General features: G+C 48.2%; 1 protein-coding gene across 3 annotated transcripts in view; it reads left to right on the top strand.

The window, feature by feature from the left end:
• Nucleotides 1–23,552, top strand: part of Ncf4 (neutrophil cytosolic factor 4) — a 31,978-nt gene extending 8,426 nt beyond the window's left edge. The window contains exons 5-10 of one of the 3 annotated variants that reach the window (XM_085831413.1): nt 1,387–1,514; nt 2,050–2,107; nt 2,528–2,626; nt 6,908–7,038; nt 7,248–7,313; nt 23,405–23,552. In XM_085831413.1, the coding sequence (XP_085687539.1) occupies nt 1,387–1,514; nt 2,050–2,107; nt 2,528–2,626; nt 6,908–7,038; nt 7,248–7,313; nt 23,405–23,489 (567 nt within the window). In that variant the 3' untranslated portion in view covers nt 23,490–23,552. Of the gene's footprint in view, nt 1–1,386; nt 1,515–2,049; nt 2,108–2,527; nt 2,627–6,907; nt 7,039–7,247; nt 7,314–8,385; nt 8,922–23,404 lie in introns of those variants that run through there. The other 2 variants (XM_021183907.3, XM_085831414.1) reach the window with 2 other exon arrangements.
• The last annotated feature ends 1,103 nt before the right edge of the window (nt 23,553–24,655 follow it).

The following is a 24,655-nucleotide window of genomic DNA, read 5'->3' as shown; positions in this document are numbered from 1 at the left end:
TGGGGCATGAGTTTGAAAACTGACATTTCCTTGAGCCCCCCGTGGTCCCCTCTTCAATCCTGAAAGGCCTGGCTGGAGAGAGAAGCAAGGTATGCAGTCAGGATCAAGGAGCTGGGTCACAAAAGTCACGGTTGACAAATCCTTGAGTGCACCAAGCTCAAGGAATATTTGTACTGAGCTCTGGAATGCAGTGCCTGCCCCAGAGCACCTGAGGCCCAGGGGAGACCCTTACAAGGCAGTGAGCACCCTGTCAACAGAAGCATCCAAGCCACGGCCTGCTGGAAAGCCTTCCTGGCTGTCCAGAGGTCCTTTACAGCTGGAGAGCTCTGGCTCTGGAGACTTTTGTTTGGATGGGTTCTTTGGAGCGAGTAAGCAATCCTCTCTCAGGAAATTTCAGCTTCCTTCTGTTATGAGACGAACAGTCCCAACCCTCCCCGGCTCTCAGCTCTCAATGAATGGAGCTGGGCTCTATTGAGAAAATGAAGGGAAGGGGGTTTTAGAGCTGTGAACCTGCTTCTAGGTTGTAATCCTGAGGGATTTCCCACAGAAATCTGGATGCTTCTGGAACTGTAGCTCCTGTACAGTGGCCTCAGCGCTCCAGGGTACCTGAGCCCTGTGGGGCTGAATTGGTAGCCACGCCAGTCCCCACTGCTCCATGTCCTCATGCCTTAGTCACACTGTGTACACGTGGGCAGAGAGAGAAATGTGCTTTGTCCTGCAAGCCCTCCCCACCTCCCCTGCCCTGTCCCAATCACTTCTCAGATCTGCCCCCACCCCCACCCCATCCAAGCACTGTCTCTCCTTATGATTCATTTGGTAGAGTGCTTGCCTAGCATTTGAGAAGTCCTGGGTTTGTTCCCCTGTATCAAATAAAATAGACATGGTGGCTATAATCCCAACACTTAGGAGGTAGAGGCAAGATGATCAGAAGTTCCCAGTCATTCCTGGTTACATAGCAAGTTTGAGACCAGTCTGGGCTACATGAGCCCTGATATGAGCACCTCCAGTGTCTCTGGATGCCCCAGCTGTGTTACTAAGCTGTGTGGCTCTGTGCAGATCCTTTTCCCTCTTTGATCCTAGCTTACAGGTTTCTGGTGTAATCAGCCTCCTTAATCGATCTCTGGAGACCTTTAGGTGATTTCAGATGACCTCTCAAGCCAGCATCCCTCCCCTCCCCACTACCCGCTCACGCTGGGCCAGGAGCAAAGCTTGGGAATTGTCTCCTTCAAGGAGACACTAGTTACTAGTCCTTCAATGAGGACTAGTAACGTTTTTGTTTTTTATTATCAGCTGAGAATGCATTAGCAGAGATGGTAGACGGGGTGGTGTGTTGACAGGGCTGTCTAGATCTTTTCGTCGACTGCCCACCTGTCCCTCCTCACACAGAACCTCCTGAGCCTGCCGGTCTGCGTGCTGATGGACCCCGACGTCAGGATCTTCTTCTATCAGTCTGCATACGATGCCGAACAGGTGCCCCAGGCACTCCGCAGGCTCCGACCGCGCACGCGCAAAATGTAGGTGGCCATCGCTGCACTTCTGATCCGGCGACGGAGTCCAATCTCTAGCCTCCAGGGGTCGCTGTTGCTTCTTATTCCAAAGACTCCAGTGCTCCCTTCTCACCCTGTCCCTCTCAGAAAAATGAACCAGGCAGGCCTTGAGGCACCAAAGTAGTGAACTGGCGCTCGTTTCCGTTCGAGCCACTTCTTTAAGAAGCCAAGGAAAAGCAGGCAGGAATCTTGAGCCCTCACCTCCGCCAAAGCACCTAAGAGGGCAGCGTCTGAATTCCGGCTTCGCAGGAGAGTTTGGCTCTGAGAGCCAAGTTGAGGACTGGTGGAGACTTAGGGGCGCTGAGCCATGATCCCCATTCCTTCTTCAAGCTCTCCCTTTGGGTCTTCTGTGGGAGAGCAACCTCACTTGGGGCAGTGGTGAGAATACAAGACGAAGGGCTAGCGGCAGGAGAAACCAACCATGACTGGTGGCTGCACATAATCTTTCTCTCCCTGCCTCTCTGGGGACCCACAAAGCTGATACCCCATTTTCTTTCCATAGCAAGGGTGTGTCTTCACAAGGGGCCATCATGGACCGCATGGAAGCTCCAAGAGCAGAGGTACCCACACACAGGCTAGACCTCATCCGCCCCAACTGTGGCGCCCTCCTGCTGTGTGCCACTGTGCACTTTCGATGGTGTTGGGTGCACAGCATGAAATGCCATGGCAAAGAGCAGTGGGATGGATGCAGGAGGGCTGTAACCCATAGGGAGGACAGCGAGGCGGGGGAGCAGGGCAAGCTAGGCACAGAGTTTGGATTCCCCCCTTCCAAATGTGAACCCTACCTGCTCTGAAAGGACCACCCACTCTGTAGTTGGGGAGAGTAGGGTTTTAATCGAAGTCCTCCGCAAACAGAGGGGCTGTATCAGCACCCTTCCAAACCCCCAGTTTCCTTACCTGCAGAGAGGGACACCACAGTGGTCAAGCCCTTCAAAGACTCAGCGTTCTCTCCGTCTCAGCAATGCTGTCCCTCTCCTCAGGCCTTGTTTGACTTCACTGGGAACAGCAAACTGGAGCTAAGTTTCAAAGCTGGAGATGTGATCTTCCTTCTCAGTAAGATCAACAAAGACTGGCTGGAGGTGAGCTGGGGAGAGGGGGTCAGAGTCAGGAAGACTAACTAGAGGCGAGAAGGAGGGTGATGTCAGAGAACATGGATGACGGGGTGGAAGTGGAATTGGAGGTGAGGGTGGAGGTCAGATGGAGATGAGATTGGAGGAAGGGCTGAGGTGGAGGTGGAAGTGGAGATGAAGGTGGAGAGAGGTTGGATGTAAAGTTAGTGATGAGAATGGAGGTGAAGGTGGCAATGAAGGTGGAGGTGAGGATGGAAGTAAGACTGGAGTTAATGATGGGAGCAAGACTGGGGTTGATGATGGGGTAAGGGTGGAGGATGGTGGTAAGGATGGGGTGAGGATGAAGGTGAGGATGGAGATGAAGATGGGGGTGAGGATGGAGGTGAAGATGGGGGTGAGGATGTGGGTGAAGATGGGGGTGAGGATGGAGGTGAAGATGGGGGTGAGGATGGAGGTGAGGATGAAGGTGAGGATGGAGGTGAGGATGGAGGTGAAGATGGGGGTGAGGATGGAGGTGAAGATGGGGGTGAGGATGTGGGTGAAGATGGGGGTGAGGATGGAGGTGAAGATGGGGGTGAGGATGGAGGTGAGGATGGAGGTGAGGATAGAGGTGAGGATGAAGGTAAGGATGGAGGTGAAGATGGTGGTGAGGATGGAGGTGAGGATGGAGGTGAAGATGGTGGTGAGGATGGAGGTGAGGATGGGGTTGAAGTTGGTGGTGAGGATGGAGGTAAATATGGAGGTGAAGATGGAGGTGAGGATGGAGGTGAAGATGGGGGTGAGGATGGAGGTGAAGATGGGGGTGAGGATGTGGGTGAAGATGGGGGTGAGGATGGAGGTGAAGATGGGGGTGAGGATGGAGGTGAGGATGGAGGTGAGGATAGAGGTGAGGATGAAGGTAAGGATGGAGGTGAGGATGGGGTTGAAGTTGGTGGTGAGGATGGAGGTGAGGATGGAGGTAAATATGGAGGTGAAGATGGAGGTGAGGATGGAGGTGAAGATGGGGGTGAATATGGAGGTGAAGATGGAGGTGAGGATGGAGGTGAAGATGGGGTTGAAGTTAGGATGAGGATGGAGCTGAGGCTGAGGTGAGGGATGAGGCAAAGGCAGAGGCAAGGGTAGAGGAAAGGTAGTGTTGAGTGTTTTACAGGCAGACACCATGAGAGATCTGGGGAAGCCCAAGGATAGAAGTCCTCTGTTACAGTCCTGGAGGTCCTGGCAGGTTTGGGTGACCTGTGGGGTGTCCTGATTTTGAGCCAGATGTGTTGGTGACGCAGAACATTCATGCCACAGCACATGTGAGGGAACAGCTTGCAGAAGTTGGCCCTCTCCTGCCAGGCTGGTTGTGGAAGTGAAACTAGGGCTGTCAGGCTTGACAGCACACTTTGCCTCTTTATCCCCTGAGCCATTTCACAGCCTCCTCCCCCCACCCCCTGCCATTCTCTTTAGTTTCTTGACCACTAACAAGGCATCTAGGAACTGACACTCTTTGGGGGTTGGGGGGACAGATAATTCCTGGGAAAGGGCAGGCTATTTAGGGAAGGAAAGGCAATCAGGGTGTTTAGCAGTACCCTGGTCTTCCCACTAGGTGCCGCCAGTGCACTTGGTCATAGCAATCACATAGGTTTCTCCAGGTTTGCTTTGTTGGGGGTCAGACTTTCTCCACTGAGAGATGTGAAGGCTCATATGTAGTAATGTTACTTCCCTAACCAGCAGCAAGGATGACTGATTAAGAGTGTGTGTCCATGCCTGAGGCAGCTCGGTGGAGGAGCTCTCACCTAGTGTGCAAGGCCCTGGGTCCCACCCACCATACTGTGAGACAACAGAAGAACTAATGCATTTCTAGCTGGCCTTGTGTACCTCAGGAGGTTGCTTAACCCCGTGGTTTCCTTTCCTGTAAATGATGAAAACAGTTTCTTCATTGGTTCCCGTCAGGGACAAGGGAGAGGCGGATGTCCTCCAGGCCTTGACCCCAGAGAGTCTAGGTGCCTCGTTCCCACTGCATGTGAGGGGACTTGGAAGTCTTGAATGTGACCCTGAAGCTGGGCCCCCCCTGGGTGTTTCTTTGCTCCACACTGACAGGGAATGACTGTGCCAGGTCCCTGGGTCTGGTCATCTCTATCATAATATTGTCACCGTTGGACATTCTCTGGCCCTCACTGTGTCTGAAGGAGGCAGGGCTCCTGGTATCCTGAGGCTGGACAGGAGTGGGAGTGGCAGGTGTAGGGATATAACACTTTGAGCTTCTGCCTCCTTGTGCACTGGGTCTCAGAAGCCATGTCCACCCGAGCAGTGGCTGTTGTGACCACCACTGTCATAAGAGGAACTGTTGACCGCTTTACTGTCTTCTGGGAAGTTGTACTGTCTAGTGTGTCGTCACTGGCAGACCTCAGGCTGCAGGAAGGGCCTCTGTGGCGTAGGAAGAGGAAGGAGCCTCAGTCTGCGAGGCAGCAGGAAGAGGATGTGATTCCTGGAGCTGCGGAGATCAATCAGGCAGCAAACAGGACCTGTGCTCAATCCCAGAGCCCACACACTAAAAAGTCAGCCATGGTGGCTTGTGCTTATCATCCAGCTCTGGGGGAGACAGAGACAGAGACAAGCCCTGGGACTTGCTGCCCAGTCGCAAACCAGCTACAAATTGGCCAAGTTCCAGTTTGCTTTCTGTCCCTGTGACAAACACCAAGGCCAGAGGCAACTTGGGGACAAGAGGGTTTACTTGGTTAAGTTATAACGTTTCAGGTCACAGTCCATCCCTGAGCGAAGTCAGGACAAGAAATAACCTGGAGGCAGAAACTGAAGCTGAGGCCATGGAGGGGTGCTGCTTACTGGCTTACTCTCCATGGCTTGCTCAGACTGCTTTCTTGTACAACCTGGGACCACCTACTCAGGGGTGCCCCCCTACAGTGGGCTGGGCCCCCCACATCAATCATTAATAATAATAGTAATACTCCAAGGACTCTCCCACAGACAAATCTAATGAAGACATTTTCTCAGCTGAGGTTCCCTCTTCCTAGACGATCTCTTTGTGTCAGCTTAACAGAAACCAGTCAGTATGGATGAGTCCCAGGTCAACGAAAGACCCTGTTTCAAATAGAAAAAAAATGTAGATAAAGACTGAAGAGTGACATCTGAAGTAATCCTCTAGACTACATATGTACACATACACAGGCACATGTATGTACACACATAAATGCACATACATGCTCACATGCACATCTGTATATGCATTCACACATGTAAGTGCATGTATGTATTTACACACATGCATATACATAAGTATACACATGCCCACACACATATAAATAGGCACGCACACACATGGATGCCGAAAAGAATGCATCTTCTGTCTCATGGCCATGGAGGTTTTAAGTGACCACATGAGCAACACAGAGACAGGATTGGGTCTCCCCAGTCCTGCACTTAGGTGAGAGGCCCAAGCCTCCGGGTGACACCCAAAACCTGCGGAGGGGCATGAAGGACTTTCCGGTCTCCCTGCAGCCCCCAATGTCTTCCTCTTGCCCTGATTTCCCCTTTACACATGTAGCTATTGGCCACAGAGGGCTGCATGCTCATGTGTCCCCTGACGTTCTGTGTCATCAGGAGTGCTGCATGAGGGAACAGTGCTTGTGTAACTCCTGGACCCATAGATTGGGCATAGTGGTGCTCGAGAATCTCTGCTGAAGGAAAGAATGGTTGAGGAAGAGAAGAAAGGAAGAAGGGAGATGGGAGAGAAGGGAGAGGAGAGACAGGTGAGGCAGGGAGCTTCCCAGATAAGTTCAGGGCTCTTATAAAACTAGAGTGCAGGTCTCTGGGTTAGGCAGCTTGGTGAATCTCCTCACTTGGCCTCTCTGTGTTAGTTGGCTCTGGTCACTATAATAGAACGCCCGAGGCATCTGGCTTATCAAGAAGAAAGGTTTGCTATGGCTCACTGTGCTGGAAGCTCCAATTCCTGCACTGAGGTCCTGCATCCTGACAGGAGCGTGTGAGAGTAAAATTCTTGCATTGTGGTTAGAAAGAAAAATAAATAAGTAAAATAGATTAATTAATTAAAAAAGAGGAAAGGAGCAGGTCCCCACTACTTGATTAAGGGAGCCCTCTCCCTAGCAAGAAAGGGCATTTCTATTAGTATCTGTTTCTCCAAGCTCCCACAACCACCCTGGGGACCAAGCCTTTGACACCTGATCTTTGGGGGACAATCTATGACAATCATTGTTGTAGAGAGTGTGGGGCTCTGAGACGTGATCCTGGGTCTCACTTCCCCCGTGAAACAGCCTCTTCTTTCGCTTCCAGGGCACATCCCAGGGAGCCACAGGCATCTTCCCAGGGTCCTTCGTGAAGATCCTTAAGGACTTTCCCGAGGACGAGGACACCACCAACTGGCTACGATGCTACTTCTATGAAGACACAGGCAAAACCATCAAGTTGGTGTCCTGCTGGGCCTCTTACTCCTCCCTGCCACCCCTACCATGCCACTGTCTCCCAGTCAACGCTTCTGTGTTGTCTCTCCCCTCCCCTGCAGCTGCTGCTGCGGCTCCCAGATAAACTGTAGTGCTTTAGCAAGAGCTTGTTTCTGGCACCACACATGTCCCCCCTCCACCCTGATGCTTGTCTCTTCTACTGTCCCCCTTAGGGACATTGCGGTGGAGGAGGACCTCAGCAGCACCCCCCTGTTCAAAGACCTGCTAGCGCTCATGAGGTGAGAGGTTGGGAAGGGAGGGAGCCTCTGGAGGGCACTGGGCTAGGAGGGGACCTGTGACAGCTCCAGTCTCTGCAGTACACGGTGCCTTAGAGAGGAGCCAAGAAGGCTGCAGAGAGCAAGGGCTCAGTGGAGGTCCCAGTGTGTGACTGTGCATCTGCTATCAGAACGTCTCTCTAGTGAAAAGCCTTGTACTTGGACGGACACACACACACACAAACACACAGAGCTGGGGAAATTCCAGGCCACTGCTGAATGGTTTACTCATAAAAAGTTTACTCCTAGCACTGCCCCATCTCTCACGATTCAAAACAGCGCAGTCTGTATGAGGACTATATTGCACTCCTCTCGTTAGCTGATGTGTGCTCAGATTCTGTCAGCACATGCACACACATGTGTAGGCACACTAACACACAAACACATTCACACACACAAAAAAACAAACACACGAACCAATACACACCCACAACGTATAGCAAACGAGCACAAACACACAGTGTACACACAAACATACACAAACACACAAAGATATAATACACAAACACATAATATATATAACATACAACACAAACACAAAACAAACACAAATACACGTAAATATCTAAAACACAGACATACACATAAAAGAAGCACACGCACACACACACACACACACACACACACACACACACTCACTCACAATGTCCCCCTGGCCATGTCTACCATTCTCAAGGCCTCCCGATGGCTTAGCCCCCATACCCTGGTTACCACTGTCAACAATATTGTAACTCTTCATTCACATATACTGTCTCGTTATCAAGAAGTGGGATTATGGGATGGAAGTGTATGCAAGAGGATTAGACTAGGATGGCGCATGGGGAGTTAGTTCAGATCTTGTTCCCTCCAGCCATGATGAAGCATGGCCCTCCTCCCAAAGTTGTCACTGGTTCCCACAGGCCTCCTGGGCAGCCTTGCTTTCTCTTAGGAAACTCCTAAACCTCCCACCCACTTATACGCCAGAAGCTTCAGGCTGTACCATTATTGGATTACCGAGTGCCCTCTTCCTTTGAGGACTCTGTTTCCCCATCTGCAGAACAGGAGTAAGGATGTTGGATGATGGGGCCCGGTACCACTCGGATCCACAGACTCAAAGGCCCTGGGAGAACCCAGGATCCATAGACTAATCCTGGTGTGTTGCCCTAGGCGTGAGTTCCAGAGAGAGGACATTGCCCTTAACTACCAGGATGCTGAGGGGGACTTGGTTAGGCTGCTGTCAGATGAGGATGTGGGACTCATGGTGAAGCAAGCCCGAGGCCTCCCTTCCCAGAAGCGCCTCTTTCCCTGGAAGCTGCATGTCACACAGAAGGACAACTACAGTGTCTACAACACTGTCCCCTGAGTCACAGGGACCCTGTGGCAAGGACAGGGCACTCAGCAAAGGGCCTTTACCTTCCAAGAACACGGAGACCTTCCGGGAGGCTGATGTGAGATGCAAACCTTCTGGCCCAGAGTGCCTACTGGACAGGATTCTATTAAGTTTTTGACACTTTACCTTTTGATTCAATAAACCATTCTTTCTCTAGGGGCCACAGTTGGGAAATGGGATTTTGTGTAGGGCCAGGGAGTTAAGTGTAATTGACTAAGACCTCTTACCTTTCTAAACGACGTTATGGGGAACATAGTGAACCCACATTTAAGAGAACATTAGAACCATCCGCTAAAAGTCTCTAAAAGTGCACAGCAGGGAGAAAAGAGTCACTGTCCATCTGCAGAGTTTGAGAACTATAGGGTCTATGGTATTACATCCATAGCTGCCCTGCCCCAGACCCATGGGGTACAAATCCCACCCCAGCCACTTTGCTTGGGTAGGTGCAGTCAAGAAGATGGAGTGCCCTCTCCCTGGGGCTCCTGGTCCCCTGTACAATGGGTAGCCTGCCCCAATCCCATGCCCTTTCTAGCCCCAGGCTGGCCCGTGGAGATGCAAGGCTGTGGTTGTGGTTGATAGCCTGAATCCCAGAGCTGCCATGACATAGCACCACAAAATGGAGACTAAAAGACAGAAAGAAACTGCCTTGTAGTTCTGGATGGCAGAAGTCCAAAACTAAGGAACCCTCTCCCCACAAAACTTGAGGGGAACCACCCTCACGACTCTCCAGCAACCCAGCCAGTCACCTGCGGCGTTCCTCGGCCTGTAGGAGCTTCATTCTGATTTCACAGGAGTTCCCTCTTGTGTGTCTCCCTTCTGTGTGCACCTGCCCCCTGTGTCCAATCGCCCTTTGTAAGTCAGGATACCTGTCAGACTGGATTAGAGCCCACAGCAATGGCCCTGTTCTTAACTTGATCACCCATCTCCCAGAACTGCCGCGTTCCGCGCTGCAAGTGGAGACTTCAACACGACATCTTTAACCTGGACATGTCCACTCAACCTGTAATAATCACTTCATTCATGCTGTTCCCACGAAAAGGGCAAGCACTCTGCTGTAGGCCAGAGGTGTGGGAAATGCAGCTTTAGTGAAGAGCAAGGTTTCCATGACAACAGGGAGACCCCGAGCCCATCAAAAGACAGTCCCCCTCTGGGATTTACCTGTAGAAAAGACTCCAGGAGAGGCAGGCTGACTTCACCGACATCACCCAACTCTGATGCAAAGGCTCTGGCCATGAAGAAAGATGGAACTTAAGGATGGGGAAATCACATTGGTTTTTCTCGAAGAGAAAGCTGGAAACATTACCAAAAATAAGGGACCCTGGAATAAGAGGCCAGTGGGCAAAGCACATGTCACACGAGTGGATCCTAATGCCCAGAACCCACAGAAAGCAGAGTCTTGGGCTCTGTAGCCTCAGCACTCATGAGGCAATATGAAAAGAGGAGGCCAGAGATAGCCAGAAACTCGTGGGCTAGCCTGGGCTAGCCTGGCACGCATTGAAGTGACAACTAGAGACCCTGTCTCGAATGATGTAGAAGGTGAGGACACCTAAGGTTGTCCGATGGCCTCCATACATAGCACCCTGGCATGCACACACACAAAAGATTTCAAATAACAGAAGCTGTAATGAGCGATAATGCTGAAGGGATTGTCAGCTCCGAGACACGGAAGGTCAGAAGCATAGCGGTGAGTCCAGGGAGGCACGGCCAAGATGGGCTCTCTAAAACTGGGCTGCCTCTGTGGCAGCATCCACTCAGGAGAGGTTAGGACAGAAAGTGCTTCCGACTTGAGATAATTCCCTAAACCACCCACAGCTCCCTGGTAGAACATATAGGGAGTCTAGCCAGCTCAAACATGGCGAGCATGGCTCTGGCAGGCCTTGCCTTTCTCCTCCATTCCCTTGGCTTTGCTAAAAACCATTGGGTTACACCCCTAAAGCTAGCCACCAGGCTCTACTTCCTTATTTGGCCATGTTCTCCAGCTGAGGCTGACTACCAAGGTCCAGCTATCAAAGTATTGAAGTCAATCAAACAAAAGTCCCCTTTGGCTCACCTAATTAACATGCCCAATTAAAATTAAATATCCCATCTTGACATGGGATTTCCCCTTGTACCTTTATAAATCGCCATTTTCCTATGCCCACATCTGTCTCTTCTCTTTTCAGAGGCAGTCCTCCTCCCCACCCCACCCCCACCCCCTCTGCATCCCACCATCCCTCACACCCCGGGACAAATACCCTTGCCACCTTTCTCTTGTTCCCTTCCCTCCCCCCTCATCCTCTGTCTCTTGTCTTTGTTCTTATTCCCTGCTCTGTCCCTCTGGAGCAAATAAATCTCTTTTGTGCTGAGAACTTGGTCTTAGGGGTCTTGAGCTTTTCTTAACAGAACTCACAGGCTGACTGATCCGTAGGGCTCATGGATGATGCTGACTGAGCCGAAAGCTACTCTGACTTGAAGGAGATTGGCAGGGAGGCAGGCTTACCAGTGAAATAGCATTGGTTTCCTGGGCTGGAAGCCTGCTGCACAGTACACACTCAAGGCTGCCTGCTCTCAGGGCAGGCTGGAGGAATGAACTTGGGACCAAACACAGGCAAACTTACCAACATTCTGAATGGGCAGTGTAGTCTCCCACCCCCAGGCCTTGTCCAAGCTGACAGATAAAGGTCTAACTGTTAGAGAGGCCTAAGCCCAACTGCTCACCAATAAACAGCATATGCAAACTAAGTCAACTCCAAGGAAAGGGACCAAAAAGACCAAGGAGGAAAAAAAATCACAGTAGGGATGTTAGAGACTGCACTTAGTAGGGAAAATGGACTTAGTTTATCCAAGCACTAAAAATGAACTAATGAATGACCAAACATGAACAATAATAATCTTTAAGGGGAAGAGGGAAAGTCAGGATGGACAGTTCCTATAATTTGTTATTTAAAATGTTCAGTATTCAGCAAAAAATCATGAGAAATTAGAAGAAAAACTGGTAATGAAAAGATCAGCTTAGGAACTTTGGGAAGGTGATGAGACACTCACCCCTCCCGAAGGGAGAGGCTGATTAGCATTTCTCAGACAACAGGGTGGAAGCCATCCACTTTCAGACAAGGGAAGTCCTTGTCACCTCATTCCCTAAAGACCAATCAGTTTAAAGGGTGCACTGTTCCGCCAATCATATTGTGCCTAGTTACTGATGCTCTATTCTGCCCCTGGAAACCATATAAAAACCCACTGACCAATGATGGGGGTCACTGCTTCTCATTTGGATCTGAGATGACTCCCAGTTCCCTGGAACAGTAAATTCCTCTTGCTTTTTGCATTGATCCCAGCTCCACGTTGTTCACTCAGGGGGGTCCCCGATAAGCTAAGGCTCCCCAGAGTCTTACAATAAGCCATTCCTAGAGGGGTGAAGGGAAGTAGGTCATAGAACTGCCTTTGAGGGAGGACTAGATGCTGGACTCAGCAAGCAAGGACCTCAAAGCAGATGGTTTAAGTAAGCTCAACCCATGCTCAAGGAATTAAAGAAGGTATAGGGGGCTGGTGAGATGGCTCAGCAGGTAAGAGCACTGACTGCTCTTCCAAAGGTCCTGAGTTCAAATCCCAGCAACCACATAGTGGCTCACAACCACCCCTAATGAGATCTGGCACCCACCCTCTTCTGGTGCATCTGAAGTCAGCTACAGTGTACTTATGTATAATAATAATTAAATCTTAAAAAAAGAGAAGGTATAGAAACAATGAGTGTTCCATAGTGACTCCTACTACTGAATGAGGGTGAGAACAAGAATTGTGCTGTGCTTTTATTTTATTTTTCCTTTTCTTGGATATTTTCTCTATTTACATTTCAAATGTTATCCCCTTTCCAGGTCTCCCCTTCGGAAACCCCCTATCCTATCCCCACACGCCCTGCCTCTATGAGGGTGCTCTCTCACCCACCCACCCACTCCCATCTTCCCAACCTGGAATTCCCCTACACTGGGGCATCAAACCCCCACAGGACCAAGGGCTACTCCTCCCACTGATGTTCAACAAGGCCATCCTCTGCTACATACGTGGCTGTAGCCATAAAATACTTGAAGGGAGAAACCTAACGGCTTGGTGCTAGATTTGAATGGGCTAAGAATAAGCATTCAGAGAGATGGAGCCAAAAACGACAGAGCCTTTATTCACACAGTAGCCATGGCCATACCAGCACAAGATCAAGCCAGCTAAGATCCCAGCAGAGATGGGGTGGGTGACTTCAAGACCCGCCCCTTACTGAGGAGCTGTGACGGAGAGGGAAAGTCTTCTCTGTGGTAGTGGTTACTGGTATGTTTTTCCTGTTCTAGTGGATGGCCACCGTGCACAAACGGGCAGCAATAACTGAACAAACTTAGTGTTCTGTCAAACTTCTTTTTACAAAGCAAATCTTATTTGATATAGTGCTCAACTCTAAAGAGTTGCATTTGGCAGCCACCAGTGGCTTCTGCTATTCACCCCTGTGTTAATGGGCTTCCTTGCAGCTTTAGGTCTATTTAAGGTAAAATGTCCAGATTGGAAGTGAGAGAGTGTTGGCTGATGATGGAGACACTGATAAGGTACTGATAGACTCACTAAGCTAGCCAGTGACAACTGTGTCACTACCCCTGGTGTCCAAGAACTAGCATTCCAATCATGTGACATCCAGGAGCAACCAAGAAAAGGTAACCTCTGCTATCTTTAAATAGAGGATCCAATTTTATAATCTGTTATTATTCAATTAAATCTCCCCCCCTCTCCCTCCTTCCCTCTTTCCCTTCTCTGTGTCACTGACTCTGTCTCACTGTGTGTGTCTGTGTATCTGTCTCTCTCTCCTCTTTCCCTTCTCTCTCTGTCTCATTCTGTGTCTCTGTGTCTGTCTCTGTCTGTCTCTGTCTCTGTCTCTGTCTCTCTGTCTCTGTCTGTCTCTGTCTCTCTGTCTCTCTCTGTCTCTGTCTGTCTGTCTCTCTCTCTCTCTTCTCTCTCTCTGTGTCTGTGTGTGTGTGTGATTCTTCAGGTATCTTCCCCTTTTGGCTTGAGATAGGCTCTCTCCCTGGCCTAGAACTCCATCAAGTAGGGCCAGGCTAGCAGCCAGCAAGCTCCCAGGGCTCCATCAGTTCCCCCTTACCCCCACCCCTACCCCTACTCCCATTTCACCATGACTTGAGACTTCAAGCATGATCCACCATGTTTGGCTTCTGTGGGCATTTGGGACGTTAAACTTAGGTCATTGTGCTTCAGCAGCCAGTCTTTACAAACTGAGCTCCAGCATTGTGTTCTAACTCGGTAAGGATCTCCTCCAACCAGGGGCAGGCACACACTCAGTGGTGGCATTCTGGGCTGGGAAAAGCAATTGTAGAGTGTTATCTTGCCTGCTGCACCAGCCCCTTCCTGGACTTATGTGAAAAGTACGGTTCCATTTTTATTTCTCCCTAGGGTGCGTGGGCTGTGTAGCCTCTGTACAGGGAATTTCAGAGGAAGGGTGAATGATTTTTTTCCAACATATAAACATGTTACAATCACAAAGCCCAAGATTCCACAATTCCCTCAGGGTCATTCGCACAATGGCAGGGTTTTGGGGGGCAGGAAGCGGGGTCGCTAATAAACCACAATTGACTGCTTGACCCAGATTAAACTTGTAAAGATGTTTGTAGACAAACGTGCCCACTGAGGTATGGACAATGTCTTGTGACTAACAAGAAGATGACATCAAACGTCATCCTTACAGAGAACAGTGATAAGTCCAAGAGTGTGGGTGAGCCTGCCAGCCAGCAGAGCTGATGCAGAAAGTCAGGTTGCCTGTGACTCATCTGTGGGTCCTTCTCTGCGTGATGGGGAAGTGGCTGGTAGGGACAGATAAGAGCAGGGGGTGAAATGATAGGGACACAGGCGTGATAATGCCACATGTTTGTATTTGTTAGTTACTGACCTTGAACCAAAGGTTGACCAGGGGATCATGGGAAATACTCTTATTTTAAAATGGCCTCTTTTAATTTGTTATCCTGTGGTGTCTAATAAGGGGCATTGTCCTATCATTAGATGATGCCATTTAAACTCTTTATAAATGCATACATGTACATATAGATATAGATATACATATACATATAGACATACATATACATGTACAGATACAGATGCAGATGCAGTACAGATACAAATACATATATATTAGAAAGTTTCCATAGTAGGTTTCCATTTTTTTGAAGACATCTTTAGTATTATTCATCCCTCTCTATATTCCCTCCTCTACCCTGCCCTACCATCGTCCTCCAGTAAAGTTCACCTCCTGCCCCACTATTCCTATTTAACCTTTTGCACTACTTCATCCTGCCTCCCTCTTGAAATCTTCCCTTACTGATTTCCTGACCTTCATGCCTATTCCCAATGGAACACACATATCTGAAGATTCCAGGTTAACACCCTCAAGTGAGAGAAAATAAGTGTCAGCTGTCTTTCTGTGTCACCTCAGCTGTCTTTCTGTGTCACCTCACTCAGAATGATGGTCTTCAGCTCTTACATTTACCTTGAATTTTGTATTTCCTAACATTGAGTAATAGCCCAGGGCATAAATGTATGGCATTTTTATTATCTATTCTTCAGTTGACACATATATCGAGGGATGGGTATACTTCTTTGGCATCATTGCAAACGAGGTTTCATAGACTCTCCACCCCCCGCCCCCCCAACACTAGATGCCATTGTCAGTGCTTTAAGTACTCCAGAACTTGACAGGCAGGTCCAACTGCAGAAGGCACCACATACTTGAGTCATAGAACATGGGGAAATTAGCTTGTACTCATCCTGACTGGCTAGCATTCATAACACTGGAGAGTGCTATGTACTCTACTGATGGAGAAAAGAAATCACCAGTCCCACCTGTCTGTGAATCCTGTGTGTTTACACAATGGTTGCCTGGAAGGACACACCCACATACCCACTAGTGCAACAGTGGCCTGAATGTAATGGGACTGGCTGACCACTTTCTGAGTGGCTTTGAGGCCACACCATAAGTTAAAACTCATACTGGGATCTCCTCCTGGGACCAGGATCCTGTGGCTAGACGTACCATAGGCCCTAGGGGGAGACTCCACTGCTGTTACTCTGCTAAATGGACTCCTGTACTCTTCCATAGACCCATAAATTGGTGCATGATCAATCTTTACCAGAGAGGCTTCTTTTTGCAGTAGATGGTGACTAACATGGAGAGCCACAACTTATAGAGATGTGGACAGAGGCCACAGAATGATCAGTCCTAAATAAAACACACACACACACACACATACACAGGGATTATCACAGAAGACGGGATGTGTATAAGAAAAGGGTTTTGGAGGAACCACAGGGAAGTTGTACATATGAATTCATAGCATTTGAGATGGTATACAACACCTCTGCAGGCTCAGGCCACACACGATCCTAGCATGAAGGGTGGGGGAAGGCATGAAGTCCTACCCCTAGCTGAGAAACTATTGGCAATTGGTGGCCCTAGGAGAAGGAGGGCCAGCTTTCTTTATGGATGTGACCCCTGAGGGGTAGTCGACCCTTCAGTGACAGCCGCACATCGGAGAGCATATGGGCCAAACAAATTGTGTTTGAATTTGTTTTTTATTTGAAGAGGACACAGAGTTGGCTTGGTAGAAAAGGTAGGTAGGTCTGGGAGCAGAGAGACAGATGGTAAATATTTAAACGCACTGTGAGATACTCTCAAAGGACTAAAAAAGGGGAGGGGAGAAAAACAAAAGAGAAAAAAACAGATCTCTTAGGCAGGAATTTAATTATTTCTTCTTACTTCTCCTTCCATCTGTTTGTGTGTAAGTGTATGTGTGTGCATGTCTGTGTATGTGTCTGTATGTGTGTCTGTGTGTGTTTGTATGCATATATATGTATATATGTATATATATGTGTAGGTGTGTGTTTGCATGTATGTATATGTGTGTATCTGTGTGTGTCTGTGTCTGTGTGTGTCTGTGTCTGTGTTTGTATGCATATATATATGTGTGTGTGCATATGCATATATATGTATATATGTGTTTGTATATATGTGTGTGTATACATATATGTATATGTGTGTGCGTGATATATGTGCACATGCATGTACAGATGCATGTGCTCATATATTTGCTTTTGGATGCCAAGGAGGACATCAAGTGTCCTGCTTTATAACTTTTACTTAATGTCTTTCTCTCTCTCTCTCTCTCTCTCTCTCTCTCTCTCTCTCTCTCTCTCCCTCTCTCTGGATCTAGAGCTGTTCCAGTGGTCAAGCACAAGTGAGCCCTAGTAATACTAGTGTTTACACCCTGCAAGGCTCTTTGATGTGTGCTGTGGACTTGAACTGGGGTCCTTATAATTATGCCACAAGCACTCTTATCCTCTGAGCCATCTCGACAACCGCTTAGGTAGGGCCTTAAGATAATGTCCTGTGACCTTGAAGAGTCACAAGAAACTCACTATTTTTGTGTGTATTATGAGTGTACCTGCATGAGTTTATTGCACCATATATGTATGCATGTCTGCAGAGGACAGAAGAGGGGGTCACATCCCCGGTACTGGAATTGCATGTGATTATGAGCTGCGTGATACAGGATCCTGAGAACAAACTCTAGCTCCTCTGAAGAAACAGTGCTCCCAACTGTTGAGTCAGCTCTGCAGCCCAGCAACCATCATTCTTGGTGATAAAATGTTAGAATAATAACAGTTCCTTTGAAAGGAAGGAAGAGGCGTGCACGCGAGCACGCATGCACACACACACACACACACACACACACACACACACACACACACACACTGTCACTCAGGCATTCAACATTAGAGGCCCCAGCTAGTCTGGAAGGGCTTTAAAAAGAAATGTGCTCTTAAGGTTTGAGTGACTAAAGTGTGACTGTCGTTACTCACGCTTAACACAACTGTATATGCCAAGACCCAGTAGAACGTAGAGGCAAAGTATTTCATGACACCATAGAGATTTGCTGGGTGGGTGATTATATTGATGCTAAACAATGATTGCCCTTCCTACATGGCAGCAAAATAATCTAAAAAATAATCTTCAACGGTATGTCATCTGCAGCACAACAATATGTTTAAGAGACTTAGGGATAGTCTAACTAATGATGTTCAAAACACACACCACACAAACACACACACAAGCAACAGAAGAAGATAAGCATGCCACACACACCCACACACCATACACACACACACCCAGAAGATAAACACACACCACAAACCATACACATACCAGAAGAAGATAAGCACACACACATACCAGAAGAAGATAAGCACACACACACCAGAAGAGGATAATAAAGATGATATATCTTAGATGCCCAGCATTTGACAGTAGAGGCAGGGGGTCACTAACTCAATGCCATCCTCAGTCACGCAGTGAGTTGAGGCCTTTGGGGACTACATGACACTCTGTCTCAAAAAGGAAAACAACGATCAAGCAAAAACCAGAGAATTAAGAGAAGCTGAAATTAGAGGAAAGTAAGCCAGTGTCCATGAACAGGAAGCCAGTATTTATGACAGTTCCCCCAAATGATTCATAGATTGTGATGAAGTTTTGAAACTTCCTGCTCCGATTAGCTTTTGATAACTTGCCAGAACTAGAGTCACCTGGGAAAAGGTAACTCTACCGTTGAGGAACTGACTTCATAAGACACACAGATAGGCAAGTCTAGGTGGGAATTTTCTCCATCAATAATTGATGTGAAAGGACCCAGATCACTGTGGGTGGTCCTGGGCAGGTGTCCTGAGTATAAGAAAACAAACTAAGAAAACTGTGGGTAGAAAGCCAGGACGCAGCATTCTTCCATGGTCTCTGCTTTAGTTCCTGCCTCCAGGTTCCTACTGTGAGTTTCTGCCCTAACTTACACCAGGGGTGAAGTGTGACCTAAAAGTTGTAAAATGAAGTAAACCCTATTTTGTACTAAGATGGTTTGGGTCAGTGTTTTATTACATTACCAGAGAAGCAAATTAAAGCAGAAATTGGTATCAGGAGTGGGGTTGTGTTGTGACGGACCTACCCATGTGCTTTGTATGTCTTGGAACATCTTATGGGAGAAAAGTGGAAATTTTTGGAGCTTTGGGGGAAAGTCATTGTGTACACAGAGCTTAGTGAGCTGTTATGACTCTTTAGGAAAGTATTTCCTCCCAGACAGCACACAGAACCCATAGTTAAGTGGGTTTGCATTTCTTAAAGAGACTAGAACTTTTGAAGTATTTGGTTCTTTTTAGAGACTGCCGTATCCAGGGATCCATCCCATAATCAGCTTCTAAACGCTGACACCATTGCATACACTAGCAAGATTTTGCTTAAAGGACCCAAATTTAGCTGTCTCTTGTGAGACGATGCCGGGGCCTAGCAAACACAGGAGTGGATGTTCACAGTCAGCTATTGGATGTATCACAGGGCTCCCAATGGAGAAGCTAGAGAAAGTACCCAAGGAGCTAAAGGGATCTGCAACCCTATTGTTGGAACAACATGATGTACTAACCAGAACCCCGGAGCTCTTGTCTCTAGCTGCATATGCATCGAAAGATGGCCTAGTCGGCCATCAATGGAAAGAGAGGCCCATTGGACTTGCAAACTTTATATGCCCCAATATAGGGGAATGCCAGGGCCAAAAGAATGGGAATGGGTGGGTAGGGAAGTGGGGGGCGCTATGGGGGACTTTTGGGATAGCATTGGAAATGTAATTGAGGAAAATATGTAATAAAAATATTAAAAATTAAAAAAAAATAAAATAAAATACAATAATGGCACTGTATAGTAGTTAAATTAAACATTTTAGCAGTAAAAAAAAAAAAAAAAAAAAGAGAAAGTCTCTCAATCTCAACCTAAGCATCACACCTTATATCAAATTACCTGAAAGTGGATCATGAATGTAAAACTATGACATTGGGGTGCGGGGGGGAGGAAATCTCCAGCAAAGACTGGGCAAAGAGTTATAAAACACAAATAAACATCAAACATAAAAAAAAAGACTACAGGACCTTTAATGTTATACTGTGCTTTATCATGATATTATCACGAGATCCTGGGAATAAACAATAAAAGGAGGATTATGGTTTAATAGTGATGTGGTTTTGTGTCAACTTGGCAAGGTATCAAGTGTGCTGGTTAGTTTTTGACACTTGACAGAAACTGAGAAGAGAGAATCTTAATTGTGAGCATGCCTCCATCAGATTGGCCTGTGGGCAAGCCTCTGGGGCCATTTTCTTGATTAGTCGTTGATGAATGAGGACCTGATCTATTGTCGGTGGTCCTGTTCCTGGACAGGCAGTCCCAAGTTGTATAAGAAAGCAAACCGAGCAAGCCATGGGGAGCAAGGCAGTAATCTGTGTTCCCTTGTGATCTCTGCTTCACTTCCTCTCACATGATTCCTACTGTGAGCACCTGCCCTGACTTCCCCCAGTGATCGCCTGTGGCATGTAAGTTTACATCAATAAATTCTTTCTTCCCCCAAGGTGATTTGGTTAAGAGAAAGCAAATAAGACACAGCAATAGAAAGCAAACTAAGATGCATTGCTATAGGGGTTTTTTTGTTTGTTTGTTTGTTTAGAATTTTATATGTGTATGCAAAAAGTGTATACAGAATGCCAAAGAGCTTGAGACCTCAAGGTTCTAGTGAAGGTGGTACCACCTAGAGATCCAGGTGTCCAGGGATCAGGTTCCTAATGGGCCAGAACTGAGCACAGAAGGCACACGGAGAAAGTGTTCCCGTGGCGTTTGCACTGCGGTGTGGGGAGGAAGAGTGGAGTCCAGGAGTGTTGTTTGAGCATTGCTCAGTTCCAGGGTGAGCTAATCAAGTGGGATCATCATTGCCTCACCCCTGGGAAAGATTACAAAATACTCCCTTCCTAATCTTGAGTGACAGCGGAAATGTTTGCGTACAGAGCGACTATGAATAAAATGGATCTCAATAAGCTTAAGAATTCTATTTTATTTGTCCAGAATCATTATTCTACATTCAAGTCAACTTTTAAAAAAAGGTTCTGGGGTGTGTGCATGTGCGCGCGCGCGCGTGTGCGTGTGTGCGTGTGTGCGTGTGTGCGTGTGTGTGTGTGTGTGTGTGTGTGTGTGTGTGTGTGTGAGAGAGAGAGAGAGAGAGAGAGAGAGAGAGAGAGAGAGAGAGAGAGAGAAAGAGAGAGAGAGAGAGAGTGTCTAGGTGCCAGAAGCAGCCAGAATGAGATGCTGAGTGACGAGGTTACAGGCATATTGAGTTGCCCAGGGTGAGTGCTGGGAGCCCAAACTCTTGTCCTCTGAAAGAGCCACAGACACCCTCCAGCCCAAGTTAAGGCGTGTGCCACTTTTCACATAAAAGAGAGAGCAGGTGGTATTTGTCCCTGTGTCCAGATTATTGCACTTGGCATGATGCTCTCTGGTTCCTTCTGTGATACTTTGCAGTCTGGGGTCTTGACTAACACTGACTAACCCTCTCTGCTATAAGTGATGTGATAGGGCGAGTGAAGGCATTAGCCCCTCTCCAGTATTGGGTTGTTTGTTCTTAATGACCCTGAGAGGGAGGGGCTTCTTGACCTTTAGTGGCCACAGCTGCAGCAAGCAGACAATGTGTGACCATGACCTTTGTGTGTTTTCTCTATTTGCTCGATGTGAGGGATTTTCCAGAAAGGCAGGATTGGGTGGTTCTGTGGCAGAACCTTGGAGAAGACTAGTCCACACACGAGTCCAAGCTTGGCTCTGTTGGCATGAGTATCATTCCCAAGGCTGAAAACTTGGGGACTTTCCATTTACACAATTCAGTTTAATATCCCATTTCCCTGCAAACAAGTTTAGAAGCACCTCACAGGGGCTGCGGTCTGGAGGATTGTCTTAAAGTGTAATTGGAATGAGACAGTCAGTTGATTAGCTGGGCATGGAGAAAGTGTGGAAAGGGTGGGATAAGAAAGAGAGGCAGAGAATGACCTATTCAGAGGTTGCTATGGAGATAAGGGAAGCAAGAGAGGCTAAGAGGAGGATCCAGGTAAACCTCCACTTCTGCCTAGCTGGACCACTTGCAGGAAAGATGCACTTTCCCCATCTGCAAAACACTCCTAGCTTATTCACTTGCTGAGAGACTCAGCTTTCCCATCTGTAAAATAGGCACATTTCCCAATACACAAAACTCACTTAGAAATCCCACACTTAACAGTGGCAAACAGAGATATCACCTGAGCTGTAACAAGAAATCTGAGCAATTTGAGATGAAGACATGGCTCAGAAGAGACACAGACACAGTAGATATTGTTCTCATCCTCCTCGTGTCCTATGGGTCTTGTGACAATGAAGCCGAGCAGAGAAAGCATCTCAACAACATGAAGCCATCCAGGAGGGCGGTGACATGGTTCTAGCTTCTAGGTGGACTTTGACAAACTGTTCACATGAGCCTAACCCTCAGGAGTCCTGCAGGGAAAGATAGTGGACTCTGGGCCTTGTAACTACAGTGGACATTTGATGGGGTTGTCAGGACCAACATAGGCTCACTCTTTCCTAAGTTTTTTATGCTGGGCTGGGACAGGGTTGTGGGGAATGAGGTGGGGACTGTCAGTGAGTCTTTGAGATCAGTATAGTGTAAACACCTATATACATGTGTATGCACAAGCAAGTGTGTGCATGTGTGTTGGCAGAGAGGATTGGAGTTCCAAATGCCAACACAGCAAAAGCAATGGGAAAAGAAGGGTGCTGCCTATCGGCACCTGAAATCAGAGTCATAGTTACCCGAGGGAGAGCCTCATGACATTGGGCCCTCTTGTGAGTGCCCTCAAAATGGCACGTGAGGAGGGCTTAGCAACCAGCAACAACTGTCAGTATGGAGTAGAGTGTGCTTAGTGGCATAGTTGCCCCCAACTCACCTGTGTCACCATGTAAGGAGCCCAACTAGCTCTTTGACTCATCAGGATAGTAGACACACATGGGATGGTTTCTCCGTCCGTGGTCATGCCCTATCTGGGGTTTCTCATGTCTGTTCACATTTTCCCAGGAAAGACACGCATCCCATGGGTGGGGTCAAAGCTGTGCAGAAAGGATAATGTGTTCCTGAAGCCTGAATCCGAAAGAGACCGGCAGATAGCCCCATCCTCTTGGCCACCTGGCCTTTGGGTTCAATGTCTTCTCCACTTTTGTTGGCTGCTTTCTTCTTTCCAGATCATTGTTCGGTGGAATGCTCATATGTATTCAGTGATTTGAGGCAGGGTCTCATATAGCCCAGGCTGGCATTGAATTTAAGGCTGACCTTGTAGTCCTGAGCTCCCTGCTTTTGAGCACTAAGATTACAGGCCTATGCAGCCTGGTTTTATCTAGTGCTGGGAATCAAACTCCGGGCTTTGCATGCCAGGGGAGTCTTATAACACACACACACACACACACACACACACACACACATAGAGGGAGAGAGAGAGAGACAGAGAGACAGAGAGACAGAGAGGGAGAGGGAGAGGGAGAGGGAGAGGGAGAGGGAGAGGGAGAGGGAGAGGGAGAGGGAGAGGGAGAGGGAGAGGGAGAGGGAGAGGGAGAGGGAGAGGGAGAGGGAGAGGGAGAGGGAGAGGGAGAGGGAGAGAGAGGCTGGAGAGATGGCTCAGTGATATATATATATATTGGCCAAAATGGCCCAAGTTCAGTTCCCAACTCTGAATTGTTTTATAAATCTTTGCCCTGCTGCTGTGGCTTCAAATGGCATGCAACTACGCCCATGGTTTCTGATTACAGGGTGTGGAGCTCATTGTGTGGCCCATGTGTGTTGAATCCTGGAAAGATGTCACTTGTTGACTCTCAAAGTGCTTCGAGCTGGTGAGCCCCCTGGGGTTTCTCGTGTTGGGCCACAGAAATCCTAACTCTTCCAAAGCCACCATCTGCCCCTTGCCTTAGTCCCCTCCTTTGTCCCTGTCACTGGCCTTGGATGGCTGTTTACCTCTAACCCTTTGCTTCTGCCCTGTACTTTGAGCACTGCCGTAGGAGCTAGGACGCCCCAGTCCCACTGAGCACAGTCAGCTGGCTGCCTGCTACCTCTGCAGGGGGAAGTGGGAAGAGACCTGGAGATATACCACTTCACCCTGTGGCCGAGACTGAAGACATTTTACAGCTTTTCTAACCCTGGCAGGGCAGGTTCCGCTGAGTGACGCTGCTTCCTCCACCCCACAGCCCTTCTTACCTCTCCTCATTTAAATTCCCCCTCATTCCCCATCCCTCCTTAACAGCTTTATACTTATTTTTTTTTTAAAGAATTGCTTTATTTTTCATTATGGGGGAGTATTGTTGACATTTTAAATCTCAATCCAGGGTTTCTACTCTACCTTTGACCATTTAGTTGACAGATAAAAGACACACACAATGTTAACATTTATAATAAGCCTTAATCAGCATAAGAGCTGGACAGATATCTGCCCTCTATGCTATTAAAATCTATTTCCTATTGATAACCCTGAGTTGTTACTTAAGGTGTTATGGGATATGTGTGGGAAGCCAACTCCAAGATGGTGCCGGTTTCCAGTTGCCGTTGTTATAAACAACACCACTGTGCAGGCGTCAATTCGAATTTGGCGCCAACCCCTCCCGAGCGGGTGCATGCAAATTGGGTGCCAGCAGACTGACCAATCCCAGGGGGCCACAGAGCCTTCTCCTGTGCTGGGGTGCATATAAGCAAGGCTCCCTGGGCGCCCGGGGTCCCCGTAGAAGCATCGAGACATTCCTGCAATAAAGGCTGTTGAGAAGAATCCGACTGTGTAGTGTCATTCTTGCTGGTCGAGAGCAGACGCGACAGATATGAAAAATGAACTCCTCACCAGGAGTGAGTACGGGGAGGACAGAGGACAGTGCATGCTCAACTGTTTCCCTCCCAGTCTTACTCCCCTGAGACAAGGTCTGTCAATGAATCTGGAAGAGCTGGGCTAGTGGCATCTCCTCCATAGTGCTGGGGTTAGAGGTGTCCACACAGCCATATAGCCACACAGCTGTGCAGCC

This window comes from Mus caroli, unplaced genomic scaffold (assembly GCF_978045245.1).
Source record: "Mus caroli unplaced genomic scaffold, Mus_caroli_1 scaffold_16, whole genome shotgun sequence".
Taxonomy (NCBI): domain Eukaryota; kingdom Metazoa; phylum Chordata; class Mammalia; order Rodentia; family Muridae; genus Mus; species Mus caroli.
Note: the sequence above shows the minus strand (reverse complement) of the source record. Positions and strands in the feature narration are given on the sequence as shown.